This window comes from Salarias fasciatus, chromosome 8, assembly GCF_902148845.1.
Source record: "Salarias fasciatus chromosome 8, fSalaFa1.1, whole genome shotgun sequence".
NCBI classification, from domain to species: Eukaryota; Metazoa; Chordata; class Actinopteri; order Blenniiformes; family Blenniidae; genus Salarias; species Salarias fasciatus.
In genome coordinates this window covers 20,177,386-20,195,389 of record NC_043752.1, presented here as the reverse complement: position 1 = coordinate 20,195,389, position 18,004 = coordinate 20,177,386, and the positions used below count along the sequence as shown (strand labels likewise).

General features: G+C 50.8%; 1 protein-coding gene across 1 annotated transcript; it reads left to right on the top strand.

Moving 5' to 3' along the window:
- Nucleotides 1–10,133: 10,133 nt before the first annotated feature.
- On the top strand, nucleotides 10,134–13,963 carry LOC115393640 (adhesion G protein-coupled receptor A1-like). The gene is made up of 4 exons (XM_030098738.1): nucleotides 10,134–10,181; nucleotides 11,970–12,121; nucleotides 12,350–12,445; nucleotides 12,520–13,963. Exons 2-4 carry the CDS (start codon nucleotides 12,006–12,008, stop codon nucleotides 13,961–13,963), a joined length of 1,656 nt encoding a protein of 551 aa, XP_029954598.1. The 5' UTR covers nucleotides 10,134–10,181; nucleotides 11,970–12,005.
- The last annotated feature ends 4,041 nt before the right edge of the window (nucleotides 13,964–18,004 follow it).

Below are 18,004 nucleotides of genomic sequence, written 5' to 3'. Positions count from 1 at the left end.
CATCATCCATCATCCATCCATCATCCATCCATCATCCATCCATCCATCATCCATCCATCATCCATCCATCCATCATCCATCCATCATCCATCCATCCATCCATCATCCATCCATCCATCATCCATCCATCATCCATCCATCATCCATCCATCATCCATCCATCCATCATCCATCATCCATCCATCCATCATCCATCCATCATCCATCATCCATCCATTAACCATCCATCTATCCATCCATCATCCATCCAACCATCATCCATCCATCATCCATCCATCATCCATCCATCCATCATCCATCCATCCATCATCCATCATCCATCCATCATCCATCCATCATCCATCCATCATCCATCCATCCATCATCCATCCAACCATCATCCATCCATCCATCCATCATCCATCCATCCATCATCCATCCATTAACCATCCATCTATCCATCCATCATCCATCCATCCACCCATCCATCATCCATCCATCATCCATCATCCATCCATCATCCATCCAACCATCATCCATCCATCCATCCATCATCCATCCATCCATTAACCATCCATCTATCATCCATCATCCATCCATCCACCCATCCATCATCCTTCCTCATCCATCCATCCATCATCCATCCATCCAACCATCATCCATCCATCAATCCATCATCCATCCATCCATCATCCATCCATTAACCATCCATCATCCATCCATCATACATACATCCATCCATCCATCCATCATCCATCATCCATCCATCCATCCATCCATGATCCATCCATCATCCATCCATCCATCCATCCATCCATCCATCCATCATCCATCCATCATCCATCCATCTGTTATCATCCATCATCCATCCATCTGTTATCCATCCATCTAGCCATTAAATCATCCATCCATCCATCCATTAACCATCCATCCATCCATCCATCCATTAACCATCAATCCATCCATTAACTGTCCATCAATCCACCCATCCATCATCCATCCATTAACCATCCATCAATCCATCATCCATCCATCCATCCATCCATCATTAATCTGTTATCCATCCATCCATTAGCCATCCATCCATCCATTAACCATACATCAATCCATCCATCCATCCATCAATCATCTGTTATCCATCCATCCATCCATCCATCCATCAATCATCTGTTATCATCCATCCATCCATCCATCCATTCATCCATTAACCATCCACCCATTAATCATCCAACATTGATCATCCATCCATCCACTTATTAACCATCCAATATCCACAGTCCATCATCCATCCATCCATCCTCCATCCATTAACCATTCAACATCGATCATCCATCCATCCACCTATTAACCATCCAGCATCCACAGTCCATCATCCATCCATCCATCCATCCATCCATCAATCATCTGTTATCCATCCATCCATCCATCCATCCATCCAGCACCCTCTCCCAGTGAGGTTCTCTCAGTATTTCAAAGGTTGAATCAAACTTCCATGTTTGATTTAATTCCTGTCAAAACAAATTTTCAAGTTTTTTTTCACTTAGGAAAAAATGTCTGAGTTTCTTCTTCTCCTGTCATTGTAACGGTTGCCATGGTTACCACAACCCGCAGCTGTTTGATTACCAGCTGACGCCCCCCCCCCCTCCCCCGGGCCCCGCCCCCTCAGCTGACGTCACGCCGCGCGGCTCGTCTCCCCGTGCGGACGGACTGAGCGGAGTAGTGAGCGCGCGGAGCCGGACCGAGGAGCAGCGGAGCCCGCAGAGAGCAGCCAGGTACCTCCCCCCGCGTCCCGCTGCATGCTGCCCGCCCCCCCAGTCCCCCTGCCCCCCCGCCGACATGTTTACCTCACTTGCTTCCTGACAGACACGTTTCCAGCACGTTGACGCTTGTTTTCAGCGGAACAGCGTTTGTTGTCAAGCTGCCGTTCATCATTAAATCTACATGTTAGACCTCCAGGCTCCGCCCACACGCACGTGTCAATCACAAGTGGGAAACTGTAAATGCCAGATGAGTGTTCAGCGTGTGATTTCTCCTCTGCTCCTCCATCCTTCCTCCTCCTCCTCCTCCTCCTCCTCCTCTCAGCCATGCAGATGGATCAGGCAGCAGGAGTCGACGGCTGCTCAGCGCTGCTCGTAGAGGGTCTGAGTTGGAGGACCAGAGTCAGCTTCCGGGTGGATGACCTGCTGTGATCGCTCCACCTCCCTGCTCTGCACCTGGAGACCTCAAGACCAGAACATCTGGAGACCCGGTCACCTGAAAACCAGGGGATCTGAAGACCAGGAGACCCAGGGACCTGAAGATCGAGACACGTTGAGAGCTGGAGACCAGGAGACCTGAAGGCCTTGGGATCTGGAGATCTGTAGAGCTGGATCTGAGACCGCAGAGAGCGGATCATCTCTGTACATGGACCCCAAGGGTTCAGGGTAGCAGGGGGGGCAGCAGGGCCTCCAGGAGACGCCAGAGGAGACACCAGAGCAGCGCACACTCAGGATCAGCACACTGAAGCTCATGGTAAGGTTCTGCTGGTTCTGCTGGTTCTGCTGGTTCTCTGCTCAGTTCTGGGAGGATGGATGAGATCAGGGCTCCAAACCAAAACCAAGGATTTTCACAGTCCGGACAGATTTCAGAATTCTAGAGAAAAAAGAACAAGTGTCCAAATTCACAGATTTAAGTGGTTATTTTAAGAAAAGAGATGATCCTGAGATTAAAGGTTCCAGATTATAAGACAGAGGCGTCGCCTGTCCAGCCTCGGTCCTGAACTGCTCCGGACTGGAACATGGTTCCATTCAGGGTTCACGTCGGTGCGCCTTACTCTGACGGTCCTGCTGGTATTTCCTCATCTGGCAGCAGGCGTTCTCCTTTCCTCGTGTTTTTGATGCATCGTGGCAGAAGTTCTGAGCCATCTGGGGGTCTTTATGTACCTTTAAACTGAAATGATGACGATGGGGAAACCGGTGGATCTTAGTGCAGGTCTGTGTTTATGATGTGTTCCTTCCCACAAGTATAACTTCTACAGTTTATTGAGGTTCAGCTGGTTTTATTGAGGTTCAGCTGGTTTTATTGAGGTTCAGCTGGTTTTATTGAGGTTCAGCTGGTTTTATTGAGGTTCAGCTGGTTTTATTGAGGTTCAGCTGGTTTTATTGAGGTTCAGCTGGTTTCATGTTGTGTTCAAGCTGAAAACGGTGACTCAGATCAGTCGACCCTGGAGAAGCAGCAGCCTCCTGGTTCCAGGTTCTGATGGTTACAGTGGATTTATTACTGTGGCTCAAACAAACTCTGTCGTTCAACCAGTGTGAACCCGAATGTGACCCAACTCTGGATTTAAATACACTTTTCTCAATGTGCTGTGCAGTTTTATTTCCAACAGCTGGTGAAGAGTTCCATCAGTGCTGCTGCTCTGATAAGTTTAGACCAACATCGCTGTTTAAAGGATGAACAGCAGTGAGACTACTAACCTTTAGCTACTTGCACGTACCGAGTAGCACTGATCACAGGACTGATTAAATGCCAAAATGTTTAATTCATGATCCATACGAACACAAAATGAGGTGTGAGCTCTACACACACCTCCAGTCTGCAGTATGCAGAACGACCTACACACTAGATGGAGGGACGGCGCTCGCTGCTGATGAGCGAATCAGCCACACTGTAATCATGTGTAGCATGTAGCGTCAGTGGAGGGTGAGCCTGAAACGCTTCAGCATGTAGCATGTAGCACGTAGCATGTAGCACGTAGCGCGTAGCACAGCTCGGAATTACATGCTGCTGTTGATCTGCTGCTGGTTAAGCTGCTGGTTAAGTTACTGGCTAAGGTGCTAGTTAAGTTGCTGGTTAAGCTGCTGGTTACAGTACTGGTTAAGGTGCTCGTTAAGTCGCTGGTTAAGGTGCTAGTTAGATTTATGGTTAAATTTGTGGTTAAGTTGCTGCTTTAGGTGCTAGTTAAGGTTCTGATTGAGGTGCTAGTTAAGTTTCTGGTTAAGGTGCTTTTTTAGTTTGTGGTTAAGTTGCTGGTTAAGTTTCTGGTTAAAGTGCTGGTTAAGTTTCTGGTTAAGTTCCTGGTCTTGTACCAACTCTCTTTCTCCTCCTGATATTCTTCAGAGTTGACAGTCTGTCAGACTTTAGTGATTCTCATGAATTTTACAGACTCTCCAGCTCCTGGACGTCGCTCTGTGGGCCGCATGGCTGACAGACGGCGCCGTGTAATACTCACCTGGTTGTGTCGGCCATCTTTTCCCAGGTTGCAGTGCTCTGTGCAGTGCTGGACTGGAGCCTGGTCCTGGTTTGGGTTGGTCCCTGGTATTGACCAGTCTAAATGTTGGTTCTCAGTCCTCCATGGAGATCCCGTCAGTTCAGTCTCCCTGATCGTGGAGACATCTCTAAACACATGCTGAGATCAAAATGGAGCTTTGTTTGAATGAAACACGACTCTTTGAAATCTGCACCGCTCCCAGAGGATCTTCCTGGCAGTGGAGTCATGGATTATTGAAGTTTTTCCAGACTTGGAGACAGAAGCTGAAGAAGGCTCTCAGTCAGGAGCTGTTGCTCATGTCGCTGTGGCCTGGTCGAAACCTCACCTCAACTCTGACTCTGAGCCGATGGATTTTCAGATTATTGGGCGAATTGCAGATAAACAGCTCTGGATTTATTAAGGACACTTTCAGGAATTTCTGTCCAGGATTATATTAATCAGAGCAAAACACTGATGGAGGCTTCTTTCTCCAACGTCCAGCTTCCTGATCAGAACTTCCCTTTAAAGCCATTCAGCACCCAGACAGGAAGTGACGGCCAGAAGAACCCATGCTGAACGTGCTGAAGTCTTCTGTCTTCTCTTTAAAATGTCCTTTTCCTTCATTAAAGAGTGTCAAACAGCAGCGTAGCAATCCGGGTACAGTTGACACTGTCGGGCTCGGAGGAAACAGATTTCAGATCAGGACTCAGTCTGTCTTCGTCCTGATCACTGACAGCCCTGACTTTCCTCCAGGACCCTGACAGCCTTCAGACGCCGCAGAGATCAGGGAGTCTGATCCTGAGGAGGTCTCTCTGAGGGGACGTCTCTCTGAGGGGACGTCTCTCTGAGGGGACGTCTCTCTGAGGGGACGTCTCTCTGATCTTGAGCGTGTCAAGCAGAGATTCTTTCCACTGTTCTCAGATCAGAGACTTCCTTAAAAAAGACACATCACTGCTATTCCAACCTGCTTTTCTTGTCCACTGAAAAGAGCGAAAGAAGGTACGATATGAAAACGTTAGAAACACACACTTCCTGGTTACAGATGCTAAACGTGGTTGCCCTAGCAACCAGCACTTCCTCCCCCCAAACACTTCCGATGAGACGAAAACACGAATGACCACAGTTCTACTTTAACAGCAGCTGGTTTTCAGCTGTTCTTTCATTTCATTCATTCAAAAACTGAAGCATAGTTTTTAAACTACAGATGGATGACGCCCCTGCTGGTGAGAGCAGAGCTAATGTCTGCAGATACGGTTGTTCCCCCCGTTCGGTCCTGGACTGGCCGGACCCAGAAACATCCTGGTCTCAGTAGAACTCACTGGAGGGACTTCAGACCGGCTGGCATTCAGGACCCAGGCTGATCTGAGGAAACAGTCTGTGAACCCGGCGTTGTTGGACAGATGACTCATCTGCGAACCGTCGAAAGACGGAATAATTCGGAGCTTTAGCTGATGCACGCGATCAAACGGTGTGTTTGGTGAAGCGGCCGCGGCCGGCCGTCGGGGACGAGCGGAGTGTGATCTGCGACTCGCCTCTGTTGTTTTTTTGTTTTGTTTTTGTTTTTTTCATTTCGTGGGATCTGCAAAGGATTTAATCAGTCATGCTCTGTCTAATAGATGGGCTGTTCAGCCGAGCGCGAGGAGAGCGCATGCTGTCCCGGAGAGAGAGAGACGAGAGGAGGAAGACATGACAATGTCTCTAAAATACACAGCCGTGGAACACAAAGGGGAAGCGAGCTGACGCTGTCGTGGAGAAGGAGCCAAGTTAGCTCTTGATTTTTGCCTCCACAGGAATCTTCAGCTTGAATTATGCACATGCGAGGAGGAGGAGGAGGAGGAGGAGGAGGAGGAGGAAGGCCTCGCTGCGATGTGAAGGCACGTTTTGCCTCTTCACACAGAGGGAGCGCCGGACCTGTCCGGGACGGGCTCGTCACTTCCCCAACATGAGTCACGTTCTGCCAGCCTCCTCCTCGGCTCGGCCCCCACGGCTCACTCATCCTCGCCCTCGTCCCTGCCGGCACGCTCACGCCTGTTTACCGACGCTTCCCCGTCCAAGCCGATCACCCACGACGGCCACGTCTTCTATCTGGCTTCCAACGCCAGGGTTTTCATTTATTCCCACGCCTCTGGTCATCGCGGCTCGGCGGCTCGCTGCCCGCCGCCGCGCTCACGAGAAATTAAAGGTCAAACGGAGCCGCCAGCAGCGCTAATAAGGATGGAGGTAAACAGTGAGCGCGGTGCCGCGAGGGCGAGCTGCATCTTCCCCCCGAGGACAGACCCAGACTCAGAACCAGCCTGTTCTCAGCAGAACCCACAGGGACCGTTAGACCGATGCTTTGGGGAAATACTCTTTGAATCCAAAGCTGTTGGCCAGATGACGCCTCTATGAAACTGCTGAAGCTCGGTATATGATGGGACCTTTATTCTCAGCATTCTGCCTGAAAACCCATGGATTGCGACTATTTAGTCTTTTCTTTTCTCATTGAAATTGGCCAAATGTGTGACGTTATTGGCCATTATTACGTTATAGGTTGAAACAACCACACATTTTGTCGATAATGTAATAAGTCCTGAAGGTGTGGTCTGCTGTGGTATGAAGCTCCGCCTCTTCAGCAGCAGACCCGTCAGGTTCAGTAACCTGATCAGTGCTGTTGAGTGAATTTCCATCCAAAGAGGAGAAACGCTTCAAACGATCGATGCTGTTGATCATTTTTTAAAAAACATCCATCGTCTTGTCATCCCGATCTGAAACACTGCGAGAGCAGAGGGCAAACCCCGACGCCGGCCTGACGTCAGCGGCTGTGTGCGAATCTGGCCGAGCGGGTAGTGAACACTGTGGCTCAGAGAGCAGAGGCATTCTGGGATGGATTCTCAGGCGGTGGTGCCAGGCGCTGTCAGGGCGGAGTCGGTGTCCCTCCTCCAGGCGCCGGTGTAGAAACACCCATCGGCTCACATGTGCAAAGTCTTGTGCTTAATGCTTATGCTGTGGAAGAATAATTATAAAGAAGAAAAGCCACAAATACATTATGGTCCAAACCCGGAGGGGCTCAGTCTCTAAAAACAACCTCAGAAGCCTGAAGATGTCCAAACCAGCGGCCTGCCGTCACCTGCTGCGTCAAAGGAAATTTAAGGACTCTTCTTTGAGCGAAGCTCAGTTTAAACATCCTGAGAGGAGAAGTTCTTTCAAGTTAGCACATTAAGACGTGACAATCCTCATCCCGTCATCCTCATCCTCATCCCCAGTCTGCTCTTCCCTCTGATCTGAGGCAGTGCAACACGCAGCTCCATCTTCTTCCTCCGACTGACTCATGTTGAGTCAGCAGCAGACTGTAAAGATGCTGCTTCGTCGTCGGAGCTCCGGCTGATTTAAATGCAGAGCTCTCTGCTGAAATCCTGGAGTTCTGAAGGCCGAAGATCCGAATCAACATGTAGCATGTGGAGGTGACGGGAGGAGGTGGAGCAGGTGGAGCTGGGTGGTGGTTGCAGCTGTTCCAGAGATATGAGGAGTGTGACAAGAGGACTGGGCTCGGATCAGCAGGGCGGCTTCAAAGTCCGGCTGAGGCCACGTTTACACACAGCTGGGTGTTTAAAACACGTTTCTTTTACACGAAGCGGCATTAAACCTGGTTCAGCTGCTCTGAGCAGCCTGGCCTGTAGGGGGAGAATCCTCTGTCAGCTGCTCCTGCAGTGTGTGTTGTTCTCCACCAGGGGGAGCGCTGTAGCAGACGCCTCGCTGTAGAGAGGAAGTGCGCTCAGGACAGACTAAAGCGAGCTCCAGAGTCACACTGCGTGTGTTTACATCAGACTTTTAAATTCAAATGAAGGTTAATTCTGCTCTAAAATGGCCATACAAACACCTGAAAGCTTTATTTAGAATTAAGTTTTATTTTGAATAATCTGGCGCTAGTTTATTGTCCTTTGGGAGCGAAACCATATGTAAATTAGGCAACTTAATTCCGGTCGTTCTGTGATGCAATATGCCAAGATGGCGGCCGGCGGCAAGAGTTTGACTCATCAGGAGACGATTTATTTAATGGGAGCCTCAGAAGAAATGGATATAATGAAAAGAGCATAACAGTGCAAAGCTGTAGCATCGAAGCTAACCGAGAAAGAAAGAGAGAAAATCGCCGTCCAAACGGAACTCTTCAACCCCCAGAGTTAAAGAGGATTTAATCCTTCATTTTTCACATGTAAACACCAAGATCATGACTATACTTCTGAATTATTTATTTCAGAATAAACTAATTCTGAGTTAAGAACACCATGTGACCGTGGCTAGTGGACGTAGAGTTTTGAGGTCACTGTTGTTGTTACGCCTCAGGAGAGGCTTGACCGGAGAGGTCCAGGTCCAGATGAAGCTCTGAGCTGGGAGAAAGCCGCCGGTCGGACTTGTGCTGGGAGAGAGTCCTGCTGTGGCCCGGCGTGTTGGTTTGACTTCATATTTCAGGAGCTGCTGGTTCCATGTTGTACATGTTTAATGAAACGCAGCCGGTTATTTTAGGAGCTGATGTCACGGAGCACTCAGGAAATCCAGCCAGGAGGAAGACAATGATCTCCTCTGCTTCAGGAGCTGCTGTTCACTCTTCACCACGGTGGTCACATGTAGAAAACATGAGAAAGCCCAGCGTTCTGCCAAAACTCACTCTTCAGTCTGGACATTTGTTTTGATAAAGATACAGTAGATGAAACTGTTGAGTGGATCTAAATGGATGTGAAGGAAGCCATGATGGGGACGATGGACGAGATCTCCGTTCTCCTCCAGCGGCTCATTCGGTCATCCTTCAGCTCTGCGTTGCTGTGAGACTCTGTTACAGTTCATTAACGCTCTCCGGATGAACATCGACGCAGGCTGGAGTCACTGCAGGGCTTTGGAAAGACGCAGCGCAGATCGCCTCAGTTAGCTGTACGTAGCTCCAGGACCTCCCGATAGCTCCAGATAGCTCCAGATAGTTCCTATAGCTCCACGTAGCTTCAGTTAGCTCCATATAGCTTCAGTTAGCTCCACGTAGCTTCAGTTAGCTCTACATCTTCATCCCCAAGTATCCTCATGATCCCATGGCCTCAGTTTAATTCTAATGACAGCTCAGCAGGTCTTGAGGAAGGGAATATGGTCGTAACACACCGTCAAAAACAGTTCTCTACACCTCAGGACAAGCTGAGCATCGAACCGCAGACTCTGGGATTGGACAATGATCCGCTGTACCAACTGAACAACCGGACCGGATCCCAGGTAGCCAACTGCTTTGTGCTAAAGTTTCAGTGTCGGAGCCATAAGTCAACCCCGGATCTGTAAATGACCTTTGGCTAAGCCCCACCCCCCAGTTACTGAGCTGCAGTAGAGTTCAGAGCAGTTTGTAGTTTACGACACCGAGCTGCTGCTTCGTCGTCCTGATGGGTTGTGAGGGCCGCGATGGCAGTGCTCACTGCTTAGAATTCTCTTTTCATATACGTGGCTGAGTTTCCCTGCTCGGCTCCAACCGCCGGAGGACCATCTGGGCCGTTTTGTAACATCTACTGGCAGCAGTCAGGCAGCGTCCGAGCCAGCATTGTGCTGGTCCGGTGACGGTGTAGGTGTAGCTGTGGGTGGCGGGCTCGGAACGGTGACGGCGTGGTTCTCTGTTCCAGGATCTGAAGCGAGTGCTGTCCTTCCCTCCATACCCCGGGGATTACCTGCACCCAGTGGTGTACGCCTGCACCGCCGTCATGCTGCTCTGCCTGCTCGTCTCCATCGGGACGTACATCGTCCACCACAGGTGAGACCCACGTGACTCAGAATCTTTCTGAGTTGTATTCCTGGTAATTTAAAAGTCATGACGGACAGGTAACCCTCACCTCTCCTCACTGTCGGCAGCGTGATCCGCATCAGCAGGAATGGCTGGCACACACTGCTCAACTTCCTGTTTCACACCGGACTGACATTTGGAGTCTTCGCCGGAGGCATCAATCAGATCAGCCTGCCTTTTGTGTGTCAGATTGTAAGTGTGGCTTCTCTTGCTTTCCTGCCGTTCGGCGGCGCGCTCGTGATGCCGTCGTCTACGATGTTGTTTTGACGATGTGCAGTTTCACATGATGAAGTCTAGAAAAGAAAACAAAGGGCTGCAACACATTATTTCAGAGGGTATTAACGTGATTCCTCCCTCGTCAGCTGGTACGAGGATGAGCATCTTCCTCATTCTGAAGCAGCGTTTTCACCTCTTTTTCATCGTCCCGGAAGAAGATCACAAACTAGCTCACTAGATCAGCCGTTAGCTTGGTAGCTTAGCCACTGGTATCAGCCCCTGTGTTTACATGGGACTTTTTATTCCTCTATAAATCTGAATAAAGCCTAATTCTGCTCTAAAATGACCATCTAAACACCTGAAAACTCTAATCAGAATTAAGTTTTAATCCAAACAGACCGGCGCGTTTATTCTCCTTTGGAAGCAGAATTATCTGCTAATTAGGCAACTTCATCCTGGTTGTTCTGCTCCGTCGTGATGATGCAATTTTCCAAGATGGCGGCCCGCAGTCCGCGTTTTGACTCATATGGAGACAATTTATTTAACGGCAGGATTAGGAGAATTGGATTTAATGAAACGAGCGGATTGACGGCGCTTAACAACGCGGACATTTTCAAAGCTGTAGCGTCAAAGTTAATAGAGAAAGAAAGAAGAGAAAAGAACGCTGTTTACTTCCAGTAGACGTCAGTACACCACGGCCGCCCCGTCCAATCAGAACGCTCCACAGACCCCGGCGAGAGAGAGGAGTTCATCCTTCATTTTTCCCATGTAAAGCCAAGCTCAGGAATATAATTCAGAATTACTTAATTCAGAATAAACCAATTCTGAATTAAAAACACCCTGGAACCATACTCGATCAGCTGTTAGCTTCTTAGCTTAGCTACTGACAGAAACACTGATCACAGTTTTCATATTACATGCATCTGTTGGTGGAGATCCTCTGAAAACAATGTGTGAAACTGTTGTTTATAAGACTTCCAGTTTCAGAGGAAAAACATCATCGGTGTAAAATATGAATTTCTCTCTGGATTTGAGATCAGCAGATTAGAGATGAAACTAGCTAGTTTTCTTTTTTTCCTGCTCATGTGGCTAGCAGCATGCGGCACTCTGGAAAATGAAGTTTATTTTAGATCATCTCACTTCTTCCTTCAAGGATCCGTATCTGCCCTGTTCTGCTGCATTCCAACCGAAGTGCATCATAAATTAAATATAGCTACAACATGGGTGTAGTTGGGTGCAGCAGTGCAAAAGGAATCGGATGCAGCGCAGCGGCGCTGTTTCTCCTGGTTCACTGGACATATTTCAATGCATTTCTCACTCTGGACCTGCTCGTGTGTGCAGGCCTCAGACGCCGTGCACGCCCTGCACGCCGTGCACGCACATCAGGATGCAGTTTGTGCTTTGGGATGATTGACCACCAATAAACTCCAACACATGCTAATGGAGCGCTGCAGGATGTGGCGTTTAGCACCTTGATTAAAGGAGGTCTGTGGTTAGAATGTTAGATTTACAGGTTTCATTTTCCAACGATAGCAGATGGCTAGCATGCTGCTAGCTAACATGCTGCTAGCTCATGGAGTCAGAGGCAGAGATCTACTGAATACATTCAGTAGAAGAAGAAAAGTCCTCTCTAGACTTTTGGTATTTTCCAGAGAAGATTATTTGAAAGCTTTTGAGTGATTCAGCAGGACTGATGGTTCCAGAATGAGTTCCCCGTTCCGTCTCAGCTCCTCAGTGGGTTCTAATGCCACGTTCTCCCCTCAGGTCGGCATCGTGCTCCACTACGCCTCTCTGTCCACCATGCTGTGGTTAACATTCACCGCTAGAAACATCTGTAAAGACGTGTCCAAAGACCCGCTGAGGACTCAGGACAAGACCGGAGCGGGCCACACCCGGCCCAAACCCACAGTCCTCCGGTGAGCTTTCACTCTTTGGGCTGCATTTCATCATCTGAAAAGTGTTTTTGAAAATGAAAAAGTGTCAAATTTGCTAAAAAAAACTGTCAACTGTCAAAATGACTAAAGCTGCTGGAGCAGTTAAAACGTCAGGCAGCAGCAGTGATTCTCTGAAGACCCGGCAGAACCGATCCAACATGGCCGACCTCCCGTGTGCCTGGTGCTGACGCTGAATTCCGCCCTCTGCAGGTTTTATCTGGTCAGCGACGGAATCCCTCTGCTCATCGTGGGGATCACAGCCGCCTTCGGCCTGGAGAACTACGGCAGCAGGGACGACGCTCTGTAGTAAGGACTGCTTCGTCCCCCCCGGTGAGGGTCTTGGTGGACCGGTCAGTAACGGGAGCGTTGTCTTCTTGCAGCTGCTGGATGGCCTGGGAGCCCAGCCTGGGGGGGTTCTACGCCCCCGTCAGCCTGCTGGTCCTGGTCATGTCGGTCTACTTCCTGTGGACGTTCGTCCAGCTGAAGCGCCACCCGGAGAGGAAGTACGAGCTGCGGCTGCTGACGGAGGAGCAGCAGCAGCTGTCCTCCGCCGAGTCCTGCAACCCGGACGGGGGGACGGCCCCGGGGCCCGCCGGGGACTGCCCCCCCTTCGCCGCGGGGGTGTCGGTGCTGGCCAACGAGCACTCCTTCAAGTCTCAGCTGCGGGCCACGGCCTTCACGCTGTTCCTGGTCCTGTCCACGTGGGCGCTGGGCGCGCTGGCGGTCTCCATGGGACACTTCCTGGACATGGTCTTCAGCTGCCTGTACGGCGCCTTCTGCGTGACGCTGGGCCTCTTCCTGCTCATCCAGCACTGCGCCAAGCGGGACGACGTCTGGCACCGCTGGTGGGCCTGCTGTCCGTCCAAGACCAAGACGGAGGACGGGGGCGGGGACGGGCGGCGGCCGGACGTCCATCAGCCGCACTGCCACATGAGCTCCCCGGGCTCGGGCAAGCAGCCGCTGCTGTCCCCGCCCCTCATGCACGCCTCCTTCCACAAGATGACTCCGCCCCCCCAGAGCCCGACGCCCAACCACACGGGGCCGTGCTGCGTCGCCGTCATGAGCCCCGTGAACTCCGCCCCCGTCTCGTCTCTGGCGGAGCCGGCGTCCTCGCCGCGGCCGCAGTCGCTGCCCGACGAGCTGCCCCGCCCGCCCCTCCCCCTGCAGAGCTGCCTGAGCGACCGGGCCAAGTCCCGCTCCTTCAGCCGGCCCCGCCCCTGCCTCCAGGACTACCGCGCTCACATGGCCTCGGCCAGCATGGACGGCAGCGTGCACGGCTCGCACCTGGACAGCCCCCTCGCCGCGCACCGCCCGGACGCCTCGCCGCTCCCGGACCTCCAGCTGCCATGCCCCAGCCCCCACCTGGACAAGCAGCTGGCGTCCTGCCAGGCGCTGCAGCGCCAGACGTCCTGCCAGAGCGTGCAGGACTCCATCGCCTCCTGCCACGCCCTCAACATGCACGACAGCATCACGTCCTGCCACAGCCTGCTGCTGCCGCCCCAGGGCGCCGCCGCCTGCCAGTGGCACCTGTACGGCTCGGCCGACCCCCCGCCCGGCGCCGCCGAGCCCTTCGCCGCGCCGTACCAGCAGATCCCCGACAGCTACGGCTGCCCGCCGCGGGCCGCCGACAGGGACAGGGATCTCCTGTCGGTGGAGGCGGAGCAGAGAGGCTTCCCCAGGAACACGCTGCCGCGGCAACACGCCACCATGAGCCGGCGGGCGGCCATCGGCCGGAACAGGAGCCTGCAGGAGGACGGCCTGTTCGGGTCGGACGCCACCGGGAACATCCGGACTGGCCCCTGGAAGAACGAGACCACGGTATAGCGCCGGACTCCCAGGCGTCCGGCGTCTGCCTCCCCTGAACCGCAGGGGGCTCCGTGTCCTGATATCTAACGTCCCTTTATGACAGAGTTTAAGTGTGTTGCTGAAACATTTTTATATCTGGGAAAGATCCATGAGATTCAACGGTGCAGTCGGTGTCGCAGGAGAACGAGCGGAACGGAAACATGACGGTGATGCTGCAGACAGAACACTCAAACTGATGAACCCCAGCAGGAAGTAGAATGAAGCAGCTGGACTCTTCACTCTGAACGGCCGGGAGCCACCGAGGAGGTCCGGGTTCCGGGCAGAGCAACCCAGAACCCGAACACTGGACATTAAGGCTGTCAAACAGCAGAATTCACATAGTTAATCACCAATAATCACAGATTCACTATATTTAATCAAGATTAATCACAGAATTCCCACAGTTAATCATGATTTATCACACTTAGAATTGCATGTTTTTGTCTTTCCAGGCAGTTTTACGCCCATAGCTTAAAGCATTCAGTCCAAACAGGAAATTAAATTCTGTCATTTGAACAGTGAATTGAAATTCAACCGGTCTCCCTGAATTTAACCGGTGATTCGGTCCGATCAGCAGAACTTGGCAAAACCCAACAACTTCTTTAAGTTCAGATCAGTGACCTTTGACCTGTGGGCTCTTTTCTTTCACTGGCGATTTGCTGCTTCTCGTCGTCTTCGATCCGCTGATTCATCTTCCTGCTGCGGTTCATCTGTTGAGAATCCCGAGCTAAAGAGTCGCTCTACACTACATCTACTGCCATGTTCCAGTGTTTTTATTAATTCAGTTCATGTATATAAATAAACCCCTTATAAATTATATATAAATCATTAAATCTATATTTTATGAAAATGCATTTAAACTAAATCATCTATATTCAAGTACACACCTACATACATGCACATGTATCTGATTCAGCATGTCGCTCATGAATTTCTGGAGCCAGCTGGACTTCCTGGAGGAAACATGCAGACTCCAGTCCGAACGGCTTACAGACCCGGTTCCTGTGAGGTGCCAGGCCCAACCGGAGCAGTGGGATAACATGCAGTTCACAGATCGCGGACTGCCTCTTTGAATTCCTGGATCTGGCCCTTTTTTAGAGACCTATATTTGTTAATGGTCCGTTTCTAATGGCGTTTTCACTCCAGCATTTAAAACGTGAGCGGTGGCACATGTGGGAACACCTGAGTCCGTGTGAGCATGTGTGTGTTGTGTGTGCTACAGTGCATGAGTAGGAACTCCCAGACGTGGCGTGTTTGTGCTTTGTGTACTTCTTACCCTGGACTGATCCTCCCGAGTGTTTTACGTGGATTAATGGAGTTTCTGGAGCTTTTCTATGGAGACACTTGATGTTTTCTGCCAGACGGACTCTCTGGCTTCACGCTTCGCACCGGTGTGACCTGTAGTGACCTGTAGTGACCTGTAGTGACCTGCAGTGACCTGCAGTGACCTGCAGTGACCCTCGCTCTGGGAGGAGAGTGCCATGTTTGCACCGTGCCAGTTTTCACTGTGATGAGAAGAGAAACACTGGATTCTCAGTGAGTTTGTAGCTTTGATACAAACTGAACTCAGGTTTTTAGATCATCAGCATCAGTTCAGACATTCCTCTGATCCGCCGCTCCCCGGCCGATGGGTCGTCTCTGAGACCCCCGAACCCTCAGCCAGAGTCAGGGCCTCCTCTTGCCGACGTTCATGAAGAAGCAGAGTGGCCTCCACAGTCAGACCCGTCAGTCCAGCCGGGATCCTGAAGCCTTCTTCATGCTTCATCCTGTCCCACCGGGACGGGGCTGCGGGTTCCAAACCTCCGGTGAATCTTCACTCTGTGTTGCTGCTGCTTTATTGATATTTCATGACTTCCCTCTCCAGCTGGACGGACTGAATTCGGGACACTCCATGAATTTGGTTTTTAATTGAAAGAGTAGCACCTTCCACCTCTATTTCACCTCCAGAATACCAGCTTCCCCCCGGTAACCCCGACGGCCCGAGTCCACCGTCTTTCATCGGGGCGCTCTGCTCCACCGGCAGACGTGACGGTGTCGCCACGCTAACTGTCAGCCGGCGCCGACCACCGAGGTCATGTGACGTGTCCACGGCTTGACGTGTGTCTCTGAACCTGCTAGCTTCCTGCTGGACGCCGTCCACGCCTCCCCCGGTGACCCCCGACCCTGTGAGACCGCAGGAGGACCGTGTGAGCACTGTGTGTCGTCTGCACTTGAAATAAAGTTTTACTGTGATAAACCGTCCAAGTCCCGAGTCCGTTTATTGACAGGAAGCGCTGCAGAGCACAGTTTGCTTCTCATATCTTATCGTTTCTCTCAGAACCTGCACTTTGAGCGTCGCTCATGTCGCTTGTTGGTCTGAAGTTCAGTGTTTGGCGTTGAATTTGTTTTTTGTCTCAGGTACAGTGAGTGTCAGACCAGCTTCACTGGTAAAATCCAGGAGTCGTTTCAACAGTTCAGCGATGCTACATGCTAAAGAGTCTGACGTTCACACACCAGCGATGCTGCAAGCTAAACATGATTAAAGTTCATTAACAGCGAGCTCGAGCGTCACGTGGCGGCGTCTCTCGTTTCACCCTGAAGGCAGAGCGTGCTGCTAGCATGCTAACGGCATGCTAATGGCATGCTCACACTGGTTGAGCCAATTAAAAGAACAAGAACCGAATCAGCAGCAGCCATGGGTTTGTGTTTAGTGTTGCAGAAAACACACCTACCTGTGTGTCGGTCCGGTTTGTGTCCCTGGAGAAAAACCGTTAGTCTGTTTGTGAAGCGTTTCTTCTCTAAAACATTGGGGTTAGCATCTCAGAGCATTTTAATAACGCTGTCATTGTGATCATTAATGCTTTCAGTAGGATAAAAGTAAATAAAATCCTCTAATTTTTATTCAATATTAATAATTGTTTTTTTTTATATACTTTCCTCAGAAAAGGTTAATTTCATACACAAACTGAAATATTCCCAGACTTCAGTATTTCTATCATTGTTACATTTCATCATTAAGCCTTGAACATATTTATTTAAACATTTACTGATTTACTTTTTAACTAGTTTGATATTTTTATATTTTATTGTGTTGATTTCAACTCAGTTTGGAGTAAAGCTGTAGAGTTCTGGGTTAGATAAAGTCTTCCTGTTGATTAATCCACCATGCCATTTTGAATGATGTGATAATTCTGCTTTCCCATCGGATTGACAGTCTCAGCTGGACCAGTCGATGTTATCGTGTTGATAATCGTGGCTGTGCCGTTTCCAACAGGTCAGAATCGGCCTCGGTCCACACGCTGACGGCTGTATCGATCTATAAATGTGGTTTTATCGGTTCCACGTCTGTCATGTCGATGGATTGAAAGGAAAAGCCGTTGTGGTGATTTCCTCTGTCTCTGGCGATGTTAAAGCTCCATGTTAGAGGTCTCCTCCACCCATCGCTCCCATCCCCCACATGGCGCTCTCCTCCGTAGCCACGGGCCACTGGCCTGAACCACTTCAGCAGCAGAGAAGTCAGAAAAATTATGCAGACGTCCCTGATGTGAGCGTGACCTATTTCGAAGCCCTACAGAAGCCTGCAGACCTGGCCGTCTTCCTGCTGCGCTGACCCATCGCCTGCACCTGCCCGCGCCACGCGCCGCCGCTGAAGACCGCCGCGCCGCCCCGATTTCGGCAAAACGTGCCGCAGCGGCGCGTCCTGTTCTGGGCGCCGCTTCACGATGCATGCCTGGATCCGCGGCCCCGATCTGTGTCATCTCACTGAAACGTCATCGTCCTGTTCTGTGGCGCCGCTGTGAGAGAACATTTCAGGGACGTCTGCAGAGTATTGGGTTTTTTGTGAGTCTGATCAGTCAGATGCAGTTTGTGATCAGGTCCAGGAGTAACAGGGCTTCATCCTGACCCAGAACGAGGGCAGAGAGCGTGACACCGATCAGCCCGGAGCCATGGGAGTACATGTCAGGTTGTTACCCAGAATGCAGCGGGGCAGAGGAGCATGTTATGGTCATGTATAATTCAGACACTGATCTGCATTGTGTT

Bases quoted from the DNA above. Each gene is read 5' to 3' on its own strand.
- LOC115393640 (XM_030098738.1), top strand. From the start codon at position 12,006: ATGCTGTGGTTAACATTCACCGCTAGAAACATCTGTAAAGACGTGTCC. The intron at 12,122-12,349 runs GTGAGCTTTCAC...CGCCCTCTGCAG, and splicing joins CCCAAACCCACAGTCCTCCG to GTTTTATCTGGTCAGCGACG. The intron at 12,446-12,519 runs GTAAGGACTGCT...GTCTTCTTGCAG, and splicing joins AGCAGGGACGACGCTCTGTA to CTGCTGGATGGCCTGGGAGC.